Below are 20,061 nucleotides of genomic sequence, written 5' to 3'. Positions count from 1 at the left end.
GGGGGGGCTGGGCAGAGAAGGCCAATGAAATGAGCCTTGAAGGCTCAGAGGGGTCAATTCTTATGTGAGATTATAGGTGTAGCTGCTTGGCTTACCTCTTCCTTCCTGAGGACTATGGGAGATGGCGTCATCGGGTCTGGGACAGGTTTCCTTGTTCACCTGGCTGGTTGATTCTGGAGGAAGTAATGTTACCTACTAAGGCGTCCCTGGGGAATACAAACAGTTAACAGTCTAGCTGTTAACTAAAAGTTGGTAGGTACAGTTCTACCAAGAGGTACCCCAGAAGAACTGTATATGCTGAGAGAAGAGTCTCTGACCTCATTGGGATCACATGGTCTTCTTCCTTTATTGTCCTTACTCTGGAAAGTCCCCTCTTGTCTGTGTCCTTCACTGCTGTGATTCAGCTCACTTTTCCACTCCGTTCCCAACCTGGGCTGGGCAAAGTGTGCCTTCCTCAGATTGTAGCCACCTCTGCCCCCTTCGTTTCCTGAAACATATCTGCTTGCCTGTACATTTGACCTTTGAATGAATGTCCACCCCAGCCAGAACCTGTGAAGTTCCTGGGAGACGCTAAGGTTGGTGGAACTTTCCAGGCCTTCTGTTTTCCCCAAGCCCCCTTCCAATTCGGGACTCGTGGAATTAGAGTTAATCTTTGGCGCCTCCTTCAGAATAAGGTTCTGCTTTCTGCTTAAGAGACAGAAGGGTGACTGGTGGGAGTTATTTGTCCTGGGAAGCTAGCCATCAGCTGGAAAACCTCAAGTCCTTTGTTGTCCCTTGGGTCAGATGAAAACCTTCCTCACTTACTCCCTGACCATCACCAGCACGTCTCAGGTGTGAGTAGCTGCACTCCTTAGCACCTCAGCACACAGCATATCGCAGCCTCATGTTCAATGTGTCTGCCTAGTAAGAGTCTGCCCCCACTTTCTTTCATTTACGCAACAAAGTGTTTTCTTGTTGTAAGGCTACATCACATGCCTTAAGACTTCAAGTTCCATTTGTTAAAATGCCCTGAAACAATATGCATGTGAGTATGCAGGCGCCTATGAAAGGCTATTTCTCTGGAAAATAGTTTGTTCTGTAAACTTTCACCCAAACCACAATAAAATGTTTTTTTAAAAAAAAAAAAGAAAGAAAGGCTATTTCTCTTTTAAAATTTTACGTCAAGGACTATGCTAAAGACATGGATTATTTTTATTATTTCTTTCCTTTGTTCCACTCACAGGAGAATTTGATAGACATAGAATTGAACAGGCTAACAAAAGGCAAGCCAAGGAGATATTATTGGACGTAGACAATGGGGGAAAGAAAAGGGGCAAATGGAAGTTGAAGGAAAGCAAAATTCCAGTCCGTATTCTATTATCTGGTGAGACTTTTAAAATATTGTCTGTTATTCTTATTTATACATTTTTTATCTTCCTAGGAAAAAAGTGAATTTATGAATAATAATTCTAGTGAACAGTTCCTGTATACTGATCCCATGATAACAGAGATAAGAGAAACCTTTCTCTCCGAAGAACGTAAGCCCACAGACTACAAGAAAGGAACAGGTACCGAATCCCAGGGAACAAGAGACTGCTTGCAAGAGTCATTACTTGTCAATTCTTCAGTTGTATATATCCCTGATCTCAACACTGGCTATAAACCCCAGATTTCAAACTTCCTTCCTGGGGAAAGCTCTCTTAGTAATAACGGGGAAACAGATTCTTCAACTCTTAAGCCGTTAGTCGATTCCTTGGATCTGGGAAAGAATGCCATATTGAAGAAATATCCACATTTTGATTTTTCGGTTTCCAGTATGAATTCTCTAGGCAATGCACTAATTCTTGAAGAATTAAGCCTCATTTTAAATCAGGGAGAATGCAAGCCTCGTGACGTGCAAGACTCAATCGAGGGGGAAACCAGCGGGCTGTTGGAAAATGGTTCACTCAGTGGAACTATTCCGGAGCAGACTCTGCCTGATGAGCTCGTCTCCTGCTTAGGGGTCACCAACGAGGAGTTGCCATCTATTAACCCGTATTTCCCACAAAATATTTTGGAGGAACATTTCAGTAAGATTTTACTTTGGGAAAAATAGAGCTGCGTGCTTAAAATTGATTTGGAAAGGCTGTATTGCCATCTAAGGTTTGCTTTTCCTTTCAATAGAAATTTGATTTATTTGGATTTCGAACTACAAATTGTAAAACATTCATGTGTGTAAATCACGAGATTGCTGTTTTCACTCAAGTTAAGGGTAATGGCCTGGCTCTCCTGTGGTATAGTTGGTATATGAGTCACACAGCAGTAAAGCCCACCAGAGGAAATAGATTCAGGAATTGCAAGTTGTAAATTTTTAACCTACCAGGTATTTTATATCTGCTATGTGCCAGAAAATTACTATTAAAACATGTTTCTCCAAATCTGGGGTGGTGAGTACCTGCCACACCTGCCATTGTTCCCTGTCCCATGTGCCCATTGTTCCCTGTCCCATGTGCCCAGCAGACAGCACCAGCTGCAACTGATCAGCCTTTCTGCTGAGCCCAAAGGTGACTTCCTAGTCCTTTCAATACTGTACTCCCTGCTGGCACATTCAGTAAGGTCTAGGATTGCAGATAAAATCTCTCTCATCCAAGTCAACCTTAAAAGGTGAGTGATCCTGAAAATATGAAATGCACATTTTTAACTGAGAAAAGATACCTATCAGACTTTACTATTTTGGTTCATTTGTTTGCTCAGGGTTGGGGACGTACAGTGTTTAGAACCCTTCAAAAATAGGACAAGTTGCCAGATAAAATTCTCTTTCTGCTCTTAGGGTTATCTATAATAAGAACGTGCATTAAAATCTAGGTAAACTTTATTATAAGAAATGAACAGTTAATCAAACAGGATCAGTTGCTTTCCATATGTTTAATACATGGTCAAGGTATTTTGTTTAGGTTTTTTAAATGTAGGAGTAGTTTGGGGGGCTCTATAAAAGGCCCATGGAGTGCATGAAGCTATACTCAATCTCCCCTGGATTTGTCTGTCATCCTTGTGTAACTATTACCAGTGTCCACTCTTACTTTCAGAAGCCTGAATCAAGTCGGCTCGGATTAAAAAAAAAATCACATCATGTAATGATATCTATTTGTTGAGCATATACATAATTCATGAGCCTTGCTTACGGGCTTAGTCATTAACTGAAAAAGGTTGGGAGTTCAAAGCTACCAAGAGTTCCATAGGGGAAAATGTGGTAGTCTGCTTCTGTAAAGAAAACTCTATAGAGCAGTCATAATATGATATCATATCATATGAGGTATGCTATATGATATGATGGAGAGCAACGCTATAAGGATTGATTCAATGGTAATGGATTTTTGATTTCTATAAGTGATTCATCGTTTTTGGTTTTGTTTTGCATTAACAATCCATTTTGTTGTACTGTGCATCATTTGCTGTTCTGTTGTTGTTGGTGGTGGTGGTAGAAGCCATCAACTTGGCTTCAACTCATAGGGATCCTATTGACAGCAGAAAGAGACACTGACGTCGTTACAATTATTGTTATGGTTGAGCTCATTGTTGCAGGCATTGTGTCAATCCATCTCATTGAGGGTCTTAATTTTTGCTGACCCTTTGCCTTACCAAGCATGATGTCCTTCTCCAGGGTCTGAGACCTCCTGACAACATTTACAAAGTGTGTGAGACAAAGTCTTTCCATCCTCACAAGTCTAACAGCTGCCCAGGAGTAGTTGTGTATGGTTAAGCAAATTGTCCTTGGGTAGATCAGGTTACTTTCCATAAAGCAGTCTAATATAATATAGTGAATTAATCAGTTGAGATCATTCTAGTATGGAGTGGACCCTAACCCTAATCACTTCTGAATTATAAAAAGATCAGAATGGACACAGAGATGCACACAGGGTGGAAGACAGGTAACATGTGACATCACCGAGAAAGAAAGGAACCAAGAAGCACCTGGAGCTAGCAACAAGGAAGAAATGTACATGACTGAGACCTTGACTTAGACTGCTAGCCTTTGAAACGATGAGACAGCGTGTTTCTGTTCTTTAAAGTCACCTACCTACGATATCTGTGTTATTGCTACACTAGGTAGTTAATCCAAGAGGTAAAGGATGTCGTTGTATAATTTTTGATCCCATAAATATTTATTTAAGTATTGAGTGCCCCTTCTGTTTCCAAGATACAGACTTTGAGGCATAAGGGTGCTAACAAAAGCAGTCAAATTCCTGCTATCACAGCACTGCTATTCTCGAAGTGGGAGACAGGCAATAACTGGAACCAGGTTATTGTCCTGGAGGAAATCGAAATTACATTGTAGGAGGGGGTGAGGATGGGGAAGGGCAGAACCAACAAAGAAGAAAGATGCCAGACAATGAGTGCTGCGTAGAAGTGAAATGCGATCCCATGCTGGAGAACGGCTTGGTAACTAACCTCTTCTCTGAGCGGTCCGAGCTGTCTCGCTATGATCTGAATCGCAGGAAGGAGGCAGCATGTGGGAGCCAAACTGCCACCTCCGAGTTCCTTCGACATGGCCAACGTCTGTACTTCTTTCCAAGGGCCCCTCCCCGCTGGCCTCCACTCGTCCCGTCCTCACCTCGACGTTTCTATGGATTCAGGAGTCAAGGGTTTATGTTTTCATATTTCCATCTATTCCTCGAGCTTATTAATGTTCTTACTCTGACTTCCCCCTCTTGCTGAGACTTCCCAAGTGAATGTGCCGTGCTTTGTGACATGAGTTAAAGAGAAGGTGGAAGAGGAACAGTCCCTCGAGCACCATTGAAAAGGAGAAAGGGGAATGGAATACCAGGAAAGAAAGGCAAATTAACACTCAGGAATGCTGGAGCAATTGGAGTACCGTAGTCTTGCACAATGCGAATGAAAGCTGTTTAAGGGTAAGAATCCTTGCATTTTGGCCTTGGTCAAACCCTCCTCAAATATATACAAAGGGGCTTCAAAAAACTATTTTAAAAAGAAAAAAAATTCCACAAACATTTTGATGGCCCCCTATTTGTGTGCGTCATCCTTTGGATATGTGTGTGTGTGTGTGTGTGTGTGTGTTCTCCCCTTCTGCTGATTTGTAAACAGAACGGTAACCAAATCCATTTGCCATGCCTGTCACTAAGTGCTAATGAACTTCACTTTTTGTTCTGTTTTGTTTTGCTTTCCGTGAATCGCAGCATGTGGTAGTCTAGTCATACTGTTCATAGGAGGTATTAACTTTTCTCATCTATTTGTTCATTTACAAGTAACTAGGAGCCCTTTCCCTCCAAAAATAGGGAACTAATATTTGCGGGCTCTGGATTTATCCCTTTACATTCTTGATCTCATTGAGGTGTAACTTTCTTAGCTAGAAGGCGCCTTGGGGGCCCCGTGGTTAAGCACATAGCAGCTGAGTGAAGGGTCGGGGATTCCAACTCAGCTTGTGAGAACAGGTCACATCTTGAAAACGCTGTGGAGGGCGCTGCCCGACAGCACTGAGCTTTGGGAAATTGCACGAGATAGATGCTCTTCCGCTGCAGAGATGCTACCACAGAGATGTCTGCTAGGGTCTCCAAGAGTCCAGAAGCGGAAGAAATGGACTTACTGCCTCTGAGCGCCGACTCACCTGCCTCTGCCCTCTGCTTTGTGAGACTCAGCCGGGATTCTGCAGATGGCCTTTCTTCTTTGCCCGTGGGCTCAAAGTTATGTTTTGTTGGCTGTGAACAAGTTGCTCCCTGGGCTCATAGTGCCTCACCCATGCACAAGGACATGAAGCACTGCCCGGTCACTCAGGATCAGGCTATTGTGATCGATAGGGTGTTCTTGCCTGGCTTTTGGAAGTAGATCTTCAAGCTTTTCTTCCTAGTGGGTCTTAGTCGGCAAACTCCACGGAAACCTGTTACGTTACAGGACCGAACAAGCCACCACTGGCAGATGGGTGGTGGCTGTGTGTGGAGTGCATTGGTTGGCAAATGAAGGCAGGTACTCCACTTGGGAGACGAGGGTTATGATTTTCCAATTGAGGGTGATGGAGAGAGTCTGCGATGTCAGCAGGGGAACAGGGAGGGCTGCCTTCTCTCAATGTTCTGAACTTCCATTTGGACGTGAACAGGTCAGGAGGTAGGGACACCTACGACTCAATGATGGGTGCCCTTCGGCAAGTTCTCTTACCTCCACAGCTGGGGAGGAGCACACTCTGAATCTTGCCTTCAAGGGGCCCTGTTCAGGTTCTCTCCTTCAGGTTTCCCCTTAGGTTTCTAAGTTCATCTCTGGGATAGGACCTGCAGAACTCCACAGCCTTTCCTTTTCCCTCTCTCAGCAGTGAAATTCGTTTTGCAAGGTGCCTGGAACGAAGCATTACAACGTATATGACTTTAAGCAACAGAGGTGTGTTTAAAGGGATCTGGATGCTAGTCGTCAACACTTAGTGGGTCTGCAGAGCCGTGTTCTCTCTGAAGGCTCTAGGCTGTAGAGCCTGGAGGAATTGCCTTTCTTGTCTCTCCAGGCTTCCCTTAGCTTGTGGAAACCTCTTCACTTGCTATCTTCCATTTGTCTCTCTTCATGTGTCTGCTTTCTCTTTTCAAGAAACAGCACTCGGATTGGATGAGCACCCATCCCATTCTAGTACATGGAACCCTGGTGGCGTAGTGGTTACGAGTTGGGTTGATAACCGGAAGGTCAGCAGTTTGAAGCCACCAGGCACTCCAAAGGGGAGAGATGGGCTTTCTACTTCCATAAAGAGTTACAGTCTCGGAATTCACAGAGGCAGTTCTACCCTGTGCTGTAGGGGTGCCAAGAGTCATCAATGACTTGATGGCAGTAAGTTTGTTTTTATTTTAGTATGACCACATGCTAAATGGAAATGCAAAGATAAGTCAAAGTATTGCAACAAAAGCATAGATACCTTTATTGAACAAAAAAAGAACACTGTGAGAAGGTTGTTTCTTGACATATCCTCCATCTGTCTGTCTGCTTCTGCAGGCGGTGATTCTGGGGCTCTGACCCTCCCTCGAAGAATCCTGTGATCTGGTTTATTCCAACCCTAACTGGCAGTTTTGACATCCTCAGGAGACTCAAATTGATTCTTCTAAAACTTCTTTGAGGTTGGGGAACCACAAGAAGCATGAGTGAGCAAGATCAAGGCTGTAGGGTGGATGCGGTCAGATTTCCCATCAAATTCTCCTAGGCCATCTCTGGGCATCCTCACTGCATGAGTAGGTGTATTGTGATCATGAGGGGAACTTCCTCAGCACAACTTTCCTAACTTCTATTTCTCACCAATGGAGTTTTCAATTTTCTTAAAAATTCTTCCTCATAACCCCCCATGATCATTGTGTCCTTTGAGAAATCTACCAAGGTTTTAATAACTTAATAACCCCTTCTAATAACTTCCTGATCCATCCTTTCTACTTTGAATTTCACTGGCCTAGATCCCTTCAGAAGCCACTAGGGTTATTATTATTAATTAGGAATTAATACATATATCTTTCCATAGTTCAATCACGTCCAGCAGAATTGCACATTTGCTACCACAATCAATTTCCACATATTTATTTTATACGTGAATTTCCTGACATCGTCTCCCCTGCCCTTTGTACCACTGTACCCCCTCCCTCCGAATCCCTTATTCTACTTGCTGTATAGGTTCACTAATGCTGGGTTCCATAGAATGATAGAAGCCACTGTTTTAATTGGACCTTTAGTTTGAAGGCACCTCGTGAGACTGAAACAAGTGTATGACTGAGAGCACTTGTCTGCAGCCACCCACTGATCACCAAGACATGTTTAAACACATTTTGTTTGGAATAAACACATGCATGCATGAACTAGAACCCTAGTAGGAATACTTTTTGATATACCCTCATATCTTCAAAGACCCTATTTCTGAACAATATTGCACTCACAGCCAGTAGGGATTAGGGTGGCCACATGTCTGTTCTTGGTATGAAGACACAATTCAATCCGTAACAGTAGTCCACTATCTGCTTAACAAATGCTTATGTTGATTCTTTAAAAAATCATTTTATTGCCTCTTATAGCTCTTATCACAATCCATACATCCATCCATTGCGTCAAGCACATTTGTACAAATTTTGCCATCATCATTTTTAAGACATTTTCTTTCTACTTAAACCCTTGGTATTAGCTCATCCCCGTCCCGCCCTCCTCCCTCCCTCATGAACCCTTGATAATTTATAAATTATTATTTTTTTCATGTCTTACACCAACTGCTGTCTCCCTTCACCCACTTTTCTGTCATTATATGTAGATCATGGTGATCGGATTCCCCTTTCTCCCCCACTGTCCCCTTACCCTCCTGGTATCACTACTCTCATTATTGGTCCTGGGGGCTTTATCTGTCCTGGAGTCCCTGTGTTTCGAGCTCTTATCAGTACTAGTGTACATGCTCTGTTCTAGCTGGATTTGTAAGGTTGAATTGGGGTCATGATAGTGGGGGAGGGAGGAAGCATTAAAAAACTAGAGGAAAGTTGTGTGTTTTGTTAACTTTTGTCTTATTCAGATTTAGTGTGGTTTCTCTCAGTTGTGTGTTTCATCAGTTGCTATACTGCAGGAACACTCAACTCAGATGAATTCTGAGTAAAACTTTCCAAAGAAAATTGTGAGGGAGAGAATTCTAGACAGAGAAGATGATATAAACAAGGGCTCATAGACCTGAAAGAGGCTGGTGGGTACAGACTACTGCAAGTAATCCTGATAGGATACAGACTACAGTGTGTGGGTAGAAAGTGGGAGACGGTAATGGGGTTCAGCAAATGAAGAACTTTTTCTGTGCTATGCAAAAGACCTTGAATTTTTATTCTTCCGTCCATTGCATGTCAAGCATGGCTTTTAAACTGGAAAGCCTCCTGAGAGAGCCATGACTTTTAGAACGCTAGAGCCAGATCACATCAAGCGTGGTGACTCTGTAATGCGTTAACTTGACCAAGCTGAGTTATGTTTCCCAGAGTTCTCTTCCTTGTCTGCTTCTAATCAAGGTTGCTCCCCAAAGAAATAAGCCTGATATCTGGAAAGCAGAAGTCAAGCAATAGCTATCTTTACTCCGAAGTCAAAGTAGGGCGGGTTCTGTCGTAGCTCAGGCCTGTTTTCCTGTATCCAATATCTGACTCATCTTACAATGCAGAGGACAGGCCCAAGCTTCCTACAGCATATACAAGCTCTCTTTCTTAGCTTCTCCTGGTTGCTGGTTCAGGTGAATTGGTGGTCCTGTGACAAGAATGCCCTTGTCACCTGCTGATCATCCATGTCGTGAGATCGGCAGCTCAGAGACCGGGAGAGACCAGTGCAATTCTGGAGAGATACATACACAGGTTGAGCTTATTCCGCAGAAATTCTGGTTGCTCCTGCTCTCAGCAACATCATGTCCATTTTCCCTCCTGTAACCTTCCCCGTGACTCTGGCCTGAGCGCCAGACACAGAAGACAAAGAAGATTATTGGTTCAGTTGTGAGCTTTTTTGTTCTCTTTACACTGAAGTGTCCTCCACATTGAAAGCTGTAGCTTTTGCTCTTCATCAGTAAGTGCACCCTGTCCTTTTGGCTTTCAGTTTGGGCGTAACGAAGATTATTCATGAGCCTTCTGATCCTGATGCTGCCTTCTTCTCCCCACAGTCCGCAGTCGCAGGTTATTTGCTCAGCCTGCAGATCACAGACCTGTGGTGTAAGGACACAAAGCTTTCCCGAGTTTGAATGACGCTTGTTCTGGTCAAAGGACTTGGAGCTCGCATTGGTCACAATGCAATGACGGTGCCACGGGCCCAAGTCAGCCTGCCAGCTGGTCTGGATACCTTCCTTGCTGGGGAAGATGAATCCCAGAAGGGGTTTGATTCCGACAGGTAACCTTCTCTTTTTCAAAGAAAATTTATTGGGGGCTTTTACAGCTCTTACCACAATCCATCCATCCATCCATTGTGTCAAACACCTGTGTACATATGTTGTCATCATCTTTTTCAAAACATGTTCTTTCTACTTGAACCCTTAATATCCGCTCCTCATTTTTTTCTCCCTCCCCCATCCTTCCTCCCACAGGTCCCCTTGATAATTGATAAATTCTTATTATTAATCTTTTTTTCATGTCTTACACTGACTGCTGTCTCCTTTCACCCACTTTTCTGCTGTCCGTCCCACTGGGAGGGGGGGACCATACATCGATTGTTGTGATTAGTTCCCCTTTAATCCCTCCCCTCCCCTCCCCTTCCCAGTATCACTGCTCCCCTTATTGGTCCTGAGGGGTTTATCTGTTCTGGATTCCCTGTGTTGTGAGCTCTTATCTGTACCAGTGTACATGCTCTGGTCTAGCCAGATTTGTAAGATAGAATTGGGGTCATGACAGTGGTGGTGGTGGTGGTGGTGGTGGGGAGGGGGGGAGAGCATTAAAGAACTAGAGGAAGGTTGTGTGTTTCATCAGTGCTACACTGCACCCTGACTGACTCGTCTCTTCCTTTTAGCCCTTCTGACAGGGGGTGTCCGGTTGACTATTGATGGGATTTCAGTCTCCACTCTGCCCTCCCCCTCATTCCCACTGATATCATCTTGTTTGTTTGTTTGTTTTATTTGGGATCTTTGGTAACCTTTTCTTTTTTTTAAAATCATTTTATTAGGGGCTCATACAACTCTTATCACAATCCATATACACATCAATTGTGTAAAGCGCATTTGTACATTCATTGCCCTCATCATTCTCAAAACATTTCCTCTCCACTTAAACCCCTGGCATTAGGTCCTCATTTTTCCCCTCCCTCCCCGCTCCCCCCTCCCTCATGAGCCCTTGATACTTTATAAATTGGTATTTTGTCATGTCTTGCCCTGTGCGACGTCTCCCTTCACCCACTTTACTGTTGTCCGTCCCCCAGGGAGGAGGTCACACACAGTTCCATGTAATCAGGTCCCTCTTTCCTACCCATTCTCCCTTTACTCTCCCTGTTTTGCCACTCACACCATTGGTCCTGTAGGGCTCATCCGCCCTGGATTCCCTGTATTTTCAGTTCCTATCTGTACCAGTGTACATCCTCTGGTCTAGCCAGACTTGCAAGGTCGAATTTGAGTCATGGTAGTGGGAGCGGGGAAGAAACATTTAGGAACTAGAGGAAAGTTGTATTTTTCATCGTTGTTACATCACACCATGGTAACCTTTTCTAATGCCCACCAATAACCTGAAGGTCAGGTTCACGTCATTTCATCCTCCCCAGTGCACAAAATCATCAGCTAATATGTGGATCTTAACTAATCTTGTTCACATGGGCACAAAGAAAAGAGTTGTGTTATGCAACATATTTGTGTAGCTTGATTTCTGAAAGTCCTCTTTTCACCCTCACATTCACTCCTCCTGACATCCCTCTTCTCTTTTTACCTTCAGCCTCCTCACCCTTTCTTTGCTACATGGCCTTTCTGTACTCTGGGCCCCTGTTTCATCTTGTCTGGTGTTTCCTTTTGAGTGTTTTCTTACACAGAATCAACTGGGGAATGGACAATGGAAGCTCAGTTTGGGTTGTTTTCTTGGTTTGTATACATTAGTTTTAAACCATTTTAAAATAAAAATTTTTTTCTTTTTACCGAAATTAGAAATAATCTTGAAGCTATCATGTGGGTTGCTGCTTGGCCTTGCTGGCTCAACGAAAGGGTACGCCCGGCACCTTTGGCTAGCTTAGCCATTCTTCAGAGTTTGCACATGACTGTGACATAGGTCAGAGGCTTTAGAATGAATCCCTTCTCCAAATGCAATCTGTCACAGAATTACAAAGTGTAGGACCGAGAGAATCAAATCTCCTTCTTGAGAGGCTCTCTCTCTCTCCTGTCTGCTGCTGGCTCTGAAACAGCTTACAAATGCAGCATGACAATCTAGGGCAGGAAGGTGAGCCCCTCACACCTGTGTACCACACTCTCCCCATCAGTCACAAGGATGTCAATCCATGCTACCTCCCCCATCAAAAGTAAGCAAAAAACCAAATCCAATACCATCAGAGTGATCCTATATTGGGTTTCTGAGACTGTAAATCTTTGCAGCAGTAGATAACCTCATTCTGCTGTGGAGTCACACATGAGTTTGAACCAGTGACCTTGCGATTAGCAGCCCAACACTTACCCTTCAGCAACCCAAGTTAAGGAGAGCAGACTTCCCTGCACCTTTCCATAGTCTGACTTCCCAAACAGGAGGGTGCTCTTGGGGGCTGTGCTTCTTGGCAATAATTAACTTGCTTCTTTCTAATTACCTTGTCATAAATATCTAGGCTTTGTTCATTTCTTATTTTTTGAGATCGCTAAGAATAAAATACTATGTTGTGAACACAATTAGATTTTATAAACCCAAAGAGTGTCAATTTGTGCTGCGGTTTATCTCCTTATGAAGTAATTATACCAATTATAAGAAGTGATGTTTTAATGGGAAATACTACCCACTTGGCAGACACTATTGATTTAAAAATAAAAGAAGTGATTAAAAACAATGTATGTATCTCTCTTGGGTAGAAGCATAAAAACCAATATAAAATAATTGCATTCAGATTCATGGAATGGACTATGCACAACTTTCTTGGATGCTACAGTTAAGGCAAAATTACAAGGCACTATAACAAAGGTTTGAAAGAATGTTATTATGTCTCTTCCCTGCTGCTAAGATTACACCATTAAATCCCAATTAATATTTCATGTTGGGACTCAGCTTTTTTGCTAATTTAGGATGAATACCCTGCATCTTTTATATACAAAATTTCCGTCAGTTTTCTGAAGATACATTCCTTTCATGCATCTGTAGGAACACAACTTATCTAATTCTCATAATCAGCATTTAATAACAAATTAAGAACACATTCACATTCTTAAATGGCCTATTTTTGTTTGCGGTCCTAAGAAGTTTCTGGTCTATCTTCATGACAGTGGAGGGTGTGGGGACACACCCATACCCACACCCACAAACACAACAACAGCAACAACAACCTCAACTATAGGTCCTAAGAAGATTCAGGTTTATCTTTATGGCGGGGGGAGGGGGAGGGGAAGGACACACACACACACACACACACACACACACACAACATCAACTAAATTCAACAAGTGTTGTAGCAACTGTTCTTTACTGGATTCTTTTGTTCAAAATTTCAAGTAAACGCTATTCTTATGATAAAGACGCAACTAAAATTAGCCACTCTATAAGAAGCACAGGAAGGAAATAGAAAGATCAAACACTGGAACCCAAATGTGAGACACGGAAGTCAACAAACTAGGCCTTTTTCTTTCTCTTCATACCCTGCCTGAGAACTTTCTTAGAAGAGAGTGAGAAAAAAAAAAAAAAGCGAAAGACTATGATAGTAAAACAAAAAGAAAGCAGTTCTTTCATTTTTCTTTTCAAATGAGGAAATTACTCCATGGAAATACACTTTAAAATATCAAAACCATACCAGTGCAAATGGAATGAAATGCAGCAAATCCTCTCCACACCCGGCTTCCCACTCCCTGCCCCCATCATCAAAGGGAGCAACAAGGGAGGGATTTCCCTTCCACTTGTTTTTATCTTTTCTACTTTAGTGGTAGAAATCAGTCTATGACTTGAATAACAATATATCTTCAATGTCAATTTATATAACTTCACTTTTTTTCTTTGAAATACTTGCATAGTATTCCATAGAATAAATGAACTATAAAGTGCTATTAAGGGACAGTTAGGATGTCTCCAATCCTTCATAGTATAGCCAATCTTATAGTAAATCTTATAGTAATATCTTCCTACCGTGAAGTTATTGTGTGTATTTGGGAGAGGAGGTGTTATGTGAGGGTAGTGGAGTGGATAGTGGTAAATGTGGAATTCTGGGTCAAAAGAGAAAAACCATCTACTTCTTACAAATTTACCAATTATTCCTCCCCAAAGACTGCCACTTTACGTGGAGGTACCTCCCCTCCCCCCACAAAAACCGGATTTTTTTTCAAAGCTATGTATTTCTTTTCTTTTTTTTTTTTTTAACAAAACAACCATTTCACCTTCAAAGTGCTCTCCATTACGCTTAATACATTTGTCAAATCTGTGATTCCATTCTTGGAAATATTTTTCAAACTTATCTGTTTGGAGGGTTGACAGCACCTCCCTCATTTTTTTCTTCACCTCTTCTGTCATCGAATTGCTGTCCTTTCATGTCCCTCTTCATTCGTGGAAACAAAAAGAAGTCACACAGAATGAGGTTGGGTGAGTAAGGTGTGTGGGGCAAGAGAGGCATGTTTTGTTTTTGGTTTTTTTTTAAACTGGTGCACTGAGATGTCTCCATGAGCAGGTGCTTTGTTGTGGTGGCAAAACCAGTCCCCTGTCTGCCACAAATCAGGCCTTTTTTGTCACATGCTGTTACACAACCTTTTCAGAGCCTCTAAATAGAAAGCTTGATTAACAGTCTGACCTGGTGGAACAAACTCCAAATGTACCACCAGTCAACATTTTCATCCGTCTGGGAAGTTGACTGATGCCCAGAACAAGATTTGTCATCCATCGGCATTTCACCTCTTTTGAAATGAGAAAATCACTCATTTTTCCTATAGCGCTGTCCTTTTAAGTTGTGTTGAACATCACAACAATTTCTGAGGCATTTTTCCTGAGTAGGAAATATTTCACAACTACAAGCTGTTCCCTGAAATTGACCATCACAAAAAACGAAGTACAAGTGAAAGTGCTTTCATGAAAAAATTCACTGTGACCAAAGAGAACCTTCCCAGGCGATGGCATTAGGTGCACTAACTCAGAGAGAGTTGTTTGATGCTCACCCAGTGGGAAAAATGCATACTACGGAAGCTGTGCTCTGCCCAGCACAATTCAGGTTTTTATTGGGTACCCCCTCACATATTCCTGCAAGTTCTCAATGAGTGTTAACCCCATCACCACTTTATAAACATGGTTGAGTATTGTCAGTATTTAAAATGTTTATCGTTGTTCTGGTGTATGTCTTGACTGGATTCTTCTTTTTTTAAAAAAATAACTTGAACATTTTTTCTTATGCTCATTGGTTTTCTGTATTTCTTATTTTTTTATTTGCCTTTTCATGTTTTGATTCGGTTGTTTGCTGCTTCTTTGTCACTTGCAGGAGCTCTTTAAAGATCATTGCCTCTGCTGTATATGTTCCAAATACTTTTGCCTAGCCTGTTGGTTACTTTTTGTTTGTTATCTTTTGCTATACAAATGTTTTAAGGTTGTATATAGTCACTTGGTTGCTATTTTCCATTATGATAGACTGTGTACTGTTGTTTGCAAAATGCATTTTAAAATGAGACTACTGCATACTTAATGCTTGCATGCAGCAATGGGCAGTAGAAGCCCAGAGATCTGATTAGAATCGTGCCTCCTCATAGCCTGGCTATATGGGTTCTAGAGAGCTTTCGCTACTCTAGGGTTGAGTTTCCTCTTTAAAAAAAATCACATTAATACCTTCCTTTGGCCACCTGTTGAGAGGGTGAAATAAAATAGTGTCTATAAAAGCAGAGTGCTTGGCACAAAGTAGTTGCTGAGAAATTTTGAGATAACAGGAATGAAAATCCTAAGTACCTGAGTGGAAAGAGAAAAAGTCCGTGGGGCTGTGGAGTGAAGAAGAGGTGATGGAGCTGGGCTAGAAAACTCTGAGAGCATTCACTTTTCAGTAGAGCAGGATTGCTTTGTGCACTCTAAAGTCCTAGCATATTCCTGATCTTTCATTTTAGTGTTTAGGATTTCAAAGCAAACATAGAAATTAAAAAATATAAATACATAGAAATTTTAGTATTATAAGTATCAAGGATCCCTGGTAGCATACTGGTTACGAATTGGGTCACTAACCTCAAGGTCAGCAGTTCAAAATCACCAGCTGCTCCTTGGGAGAAAGATGGGACTTTGCACTCCCATAAAGAGTTATAGTCTCGGGGTGTGAAATATGAAAATAATAATTTACAATTCATCAGGGGTCCACAAGGGTAGGAGGAGGGGAGGGAGAAAAATAAGAGGAGCTGATACCAAGGGTTCAAACAGGAAAAAAAGGATTTTGAAAATGATGATGGCAACATACGTACAAATGTGCTTGATACGATTGATGTATGGATTGTTATAAGAGCTGTAAGAGCCCCCAATAAAATGACTTATTAAAAAAAAAAAAAGAGTGACAGTCTCAGAAACACACAAGGCCAGTTCTACTCTGCCCTACAGGGTCACTATGAACATCGACTACCAACACCAACTCCATGGCGGTAAGCTTGCTTTTGGATGTTTATTCTAACTCTCGTCTTATCAAGGAGCCCTAGTGTTGCCAGAGGTTAACTACTGGGCTGTGTGTTGAAGGGAAATGTATTAATTAGTTTCTGTTATCCATTTCTGTTTAACTTCCACCAGATGACTGGGTGGGAATATACAAATAAGGTGTAGAGGACTCTACCTTAGAGATCACCTTAGGGATCGGTCAGTTCTGCCATGCCCTTGGCTATAACAAAGAGGCATTTCAGAAACCAGAAGAGAGAATCCTAGTACCATCAAGGAAGAAGAGCCACCAGCAGATCATGGGGACCCAGGGACAAAGCAAAGGAGCCACATCGAGACAGAGCAGAAACGTGGTTTCACGCGCCACTGAAACCACGAAACAGTGAGGTGGCATGGTAAGTTGCCCTGCTAGGCAACAGAGAAAGATGCCAAGGGATCCTGTGACTGAGAGGCTGAAAACCATGGCTGATGGGTTGATGTGGCTGCTGGCTGAAAGGAGGTGCTGCTGTGGACCAAAGACTGTATCCACAATGTTTTCTGATCCTGTTAATTTCCCTAATAAACTCTCCTATTTGTGAGCATTGTCAGTGAGTTCTGTGTGACCATTCAAGAGATTATCAATAGTTGAGAGCTATGGGTTGGTGTCAAAACAGGTTAAAAAAAGGATGCAGGGAAATGGCATGTCTGATCTTGTGGCAATAGGCCTTGGGCTGGTGAGGAGATGGGTCCTCCTTCTCCCAACTGAAGCTAGTAGAGGTCAGTCATGGGCTACACACCATTTTTACTGGCTGTTAAGCACAAGGTCTGTGGTTCAAACCTACCAGCCATTCCACAGGCGAAAGAGGAGGCTGTCTATTTCTAAAAGGACTTACAGCCTTGGAAACCCAATGTAGCAGTTCTACTCTGTCCTATAGGATTATCTTGAGTTAGAATTGACTTGATGGCAGTGAATTTGGCTTTTGGGTTTTCTCTTCTTCTTTGGAGATAAACAAAATTTGGCCTTCACTTTACTTGGGATTCAATGTAGAAGATTTATTGTATCTTCGTTGCTGAAATTGAAAATCACTTGGATTTCATTAAATGGAGGAATTTTTAGAGGATTTTAAGAAGCTGCCAGCTCTGAGCGATTTGCAAGTTTATTTTCCTTTTTTAGTATTCATTGCACATTCCATCTAATTTGTTGCTGTGAAGACTCCATTTGACTGACTAGGGGCAGCACATGCCGAACCGCTGAGAGAAGGAAGGGAGCTTGCAGAAGCCCAGAGTAATAAAGAAAGGTAATTCCAATAGAAATATATAAAACTTTGGAAACACAATCGATGAAAGATTCAACCTATCTTCATGACTAATGAAATAAGGAAAATTTTCAAAAATACTCTTTAGAGCTTATGTGGTTGTGTTGTTTTGTTTTCCTTGCTTTGTTTTACTAAAGCAATGGAAATCAGAATCCAGCCACACATTTCCAGGAATACATGTAGAACTACAAAATATGACTCATATTATACATCAGCTAGACTATCTTTCTTTATGTTTGTTTGCTTCCTTTGAAGAGCGTGGGTTGAGGTGAAACTGTCTATGACTTTGAATTTCAAATCTGCCACTGGCCAAATGACCCTGGGCAATTCTTTGGAGTTTCCATATTCTGTGTCCTTATTCTGTTTTCTGTGAGAGGAACATGGGTCTTCATACCTTGCCTAAAAGATTTGACTGCGTTAAGGACTCCCTCCTGGGTGCATACTCTGCCCCTGGAGGAGACCACATGGCTAAGGCTTTCTTTTCCTTGTCTGACCCCTGATTCTCATCTCAGACGAAGGTCAGGTCCTCATCTTCCAGTTCTTAAAGATCACAGACCCTGCAGCTTAGTTGTTCTTCCCTCTTGGGGTGATCTCATATATTTTGGTAACTTTAAAAACTAAGTACAAGCTATGAACAGTCTGTGCGAATGTTTAACACATTTGGTTGCCAACTGAAGTTGGGATCCCCCCAGAGGTGGCTTGGAAGAAAATCTTGAACATCTACATCAAAAAACAAACAAAACACAGCCATTGAAAACCCTGCGGCGCACAGTTCTCTGACAGACATGGGTCGTCATGAATGAATGCACTCTATAGTAGCCACTTGGTCTACATGTTATAAAGACAACTTAACCCCGATCAAAGATAGCCCAGCCTCTATCTGAATTCCAGCCTCATCTTCGCTTGTCCGTCAGCAATGCCTGTGAAGCTCAATAAGCCCCAAACTGAGCTCCCGAGGTGACTGCCCAAATCTCTTTTCACAGACAACCCTCATCTCAGTGCAAAATCATGCCATGCTTCCAGTTGCTCAAATATCTTGACTTATTTTCCTCTCTCTCAATCCTTACTTCCTCTTTATCAGGAAACGGTATCCGCCTTACCTTTGAAACATATCCAGAAGTTGATTGTTTGCTCACCACGTTAACTCAGCCACACTAGTCCCACGACCAAAATCGTTCACCTGGGTTTTTTAAAAAGCCTCTGAAGGTCCATCTTCCATAGAGTAGCTAAGTGTAGAAATATGGTCCTGCCAATACATTTGCCTATTCAAAACTTGCCAATGACTTCCCATTCCATGTACTGTAACAGACAAAGTCACTACAATGACCCGTCTGTCATAGTGTCCTTCACTCTAGTCAGTTACCTCCAGCATTACTTCCTCATGAACATCTCGGGCTTTTTTCTTTCCTAAGGTTCTCTTCCCTGAGATACTGGGATTGCTCACTAGTACACATTCTGTAGGCATTTCTATTATCTCCTCATACAGGAAAACTTAGGAGAATTGGATGTTATGAAAAATGAAATGAAATATATAAAAGTCAATAACCTAAGTGTTCATTAGCTGAAAAGAACTAGTACTGGTCATTTTAAATCAGACAATCCTACGGCCTATTATGCCAGAAATGAAGTGTAATAGTACTGTACTCATAATCGAAAGCAACCTTTTAAGATCTATCCTGAATTATAATTTTGTTGGTGATGCAATCATACACATACACCTAAAAAGACGACTGGTTAATACACTTGTTGTTAGGAGCCATTGAGTCAGTTCTGACCCAAAGTGATCTTATGCACAACAGAATGACGCACTGCATGATCCTGCCCCCTCCTCACAATTGTTCCCATGCCCGAGTCTGTTGATGTAGCCACTGTGTCAAATCCATTTCATCAAGGCCTTTCTCTTTTTTGGAAGTGGCTCCTCCACTTTACCAAACATGATGTCCTCCCCCAGGGACTAGCCTCTCCTAACAAGATATTCAAAGTCTTGAAGATGAAGTCTTGCCATCCTAGTTAATACAACACGATTTTAATTTATGGATCAACTATTAATGCCAAATATGAAGAAATTGAAAATGTTTACCAACTTTTGCACTCTGAAAGTGTTCAACTATGCAATCAAGATGCATTGATCCTCACTGATGATTAGAATACACAAGTTGGAAACAAAAAAGAAACACCAGTAGTTGGAAAATCTGGCCTTAGTGATAGAAATGAAGCTGGAGATTACATGATAAAATTTTGTAAGACCTAAAGGGCTTGAAGGTAAACAAGCGGCCATCTAGCTAAGAAGAAACAAAGCCCACATGGAAGAAGCAAACCAGCCTGTGTGATCATGAAGTGTTGAAGGGGTCAGGTATCAGGCATCAAAGAACCAAAAAAAAAATCATATCATTGTGAATGAGGGGGAGTGCGGAGTAGAGACTCAAAGCCCATCTGTAGGCAACTGGAACATTCCCCTACAGGAGGGTCGAGGGGAAGAGATGAGCCAATCAGGGTGCAGTGTAGCAACGATGAAGCATACAACTTTCCTCTAGTTCTTAATTGCTTCCTACCCCCCACTATCATGATCCCAATTCTACCTTACAAATCCAACTAGACCAGAG

The 20,061-nt window shown here is 42.1% G+C and overlaps 1 protein-coding gene across 1 annotated transcript in view; it reads left to right on the top strand.

Annotated features, from left to right (window-relative positions):
- Nucleotides 1-2,074, top strand: part of IL23R (interleukin 23 receptor) — an 82,176-nt gene extending 80,102 nt beyond the window's left edge. Inside the window, exon 10 of the mRNA XM_004699353.1 lies at nucleotides 1,421-2,074. Coding sequence (XP_004699410.1) covers nucleotides 1,421-2,074 — 654 coding nt within the window. The remainder of the gene's footprint in view (nucleotides 1-1,420) is intronic.
- Nucleotides 2,075-20,061: the final 17,987 nt, after the last annotated feature.

Source organism: Echinops telfairi, unplaced genomic scaffold (genome assembly GCF_000313985.2).
Source record: "Echinops telfairi isolate 266 unplaced genomic scaffold, ASM31398v2 ScPeMD7_443;HRSCAF=831, whole genome shotgun sequence".
Classification (NCBI taxonomy): domain Eukaryota; kingdom Metazoa; phylum Chordata; class Mammalia; order Afrosoricida; family Tenrecidae; genus Echinops; species Echinops telfairi.
Note: the sequence above shows the minus strand (reverse complement) of the source record. Positions and strands in the feature narration are given on the sequence as shown.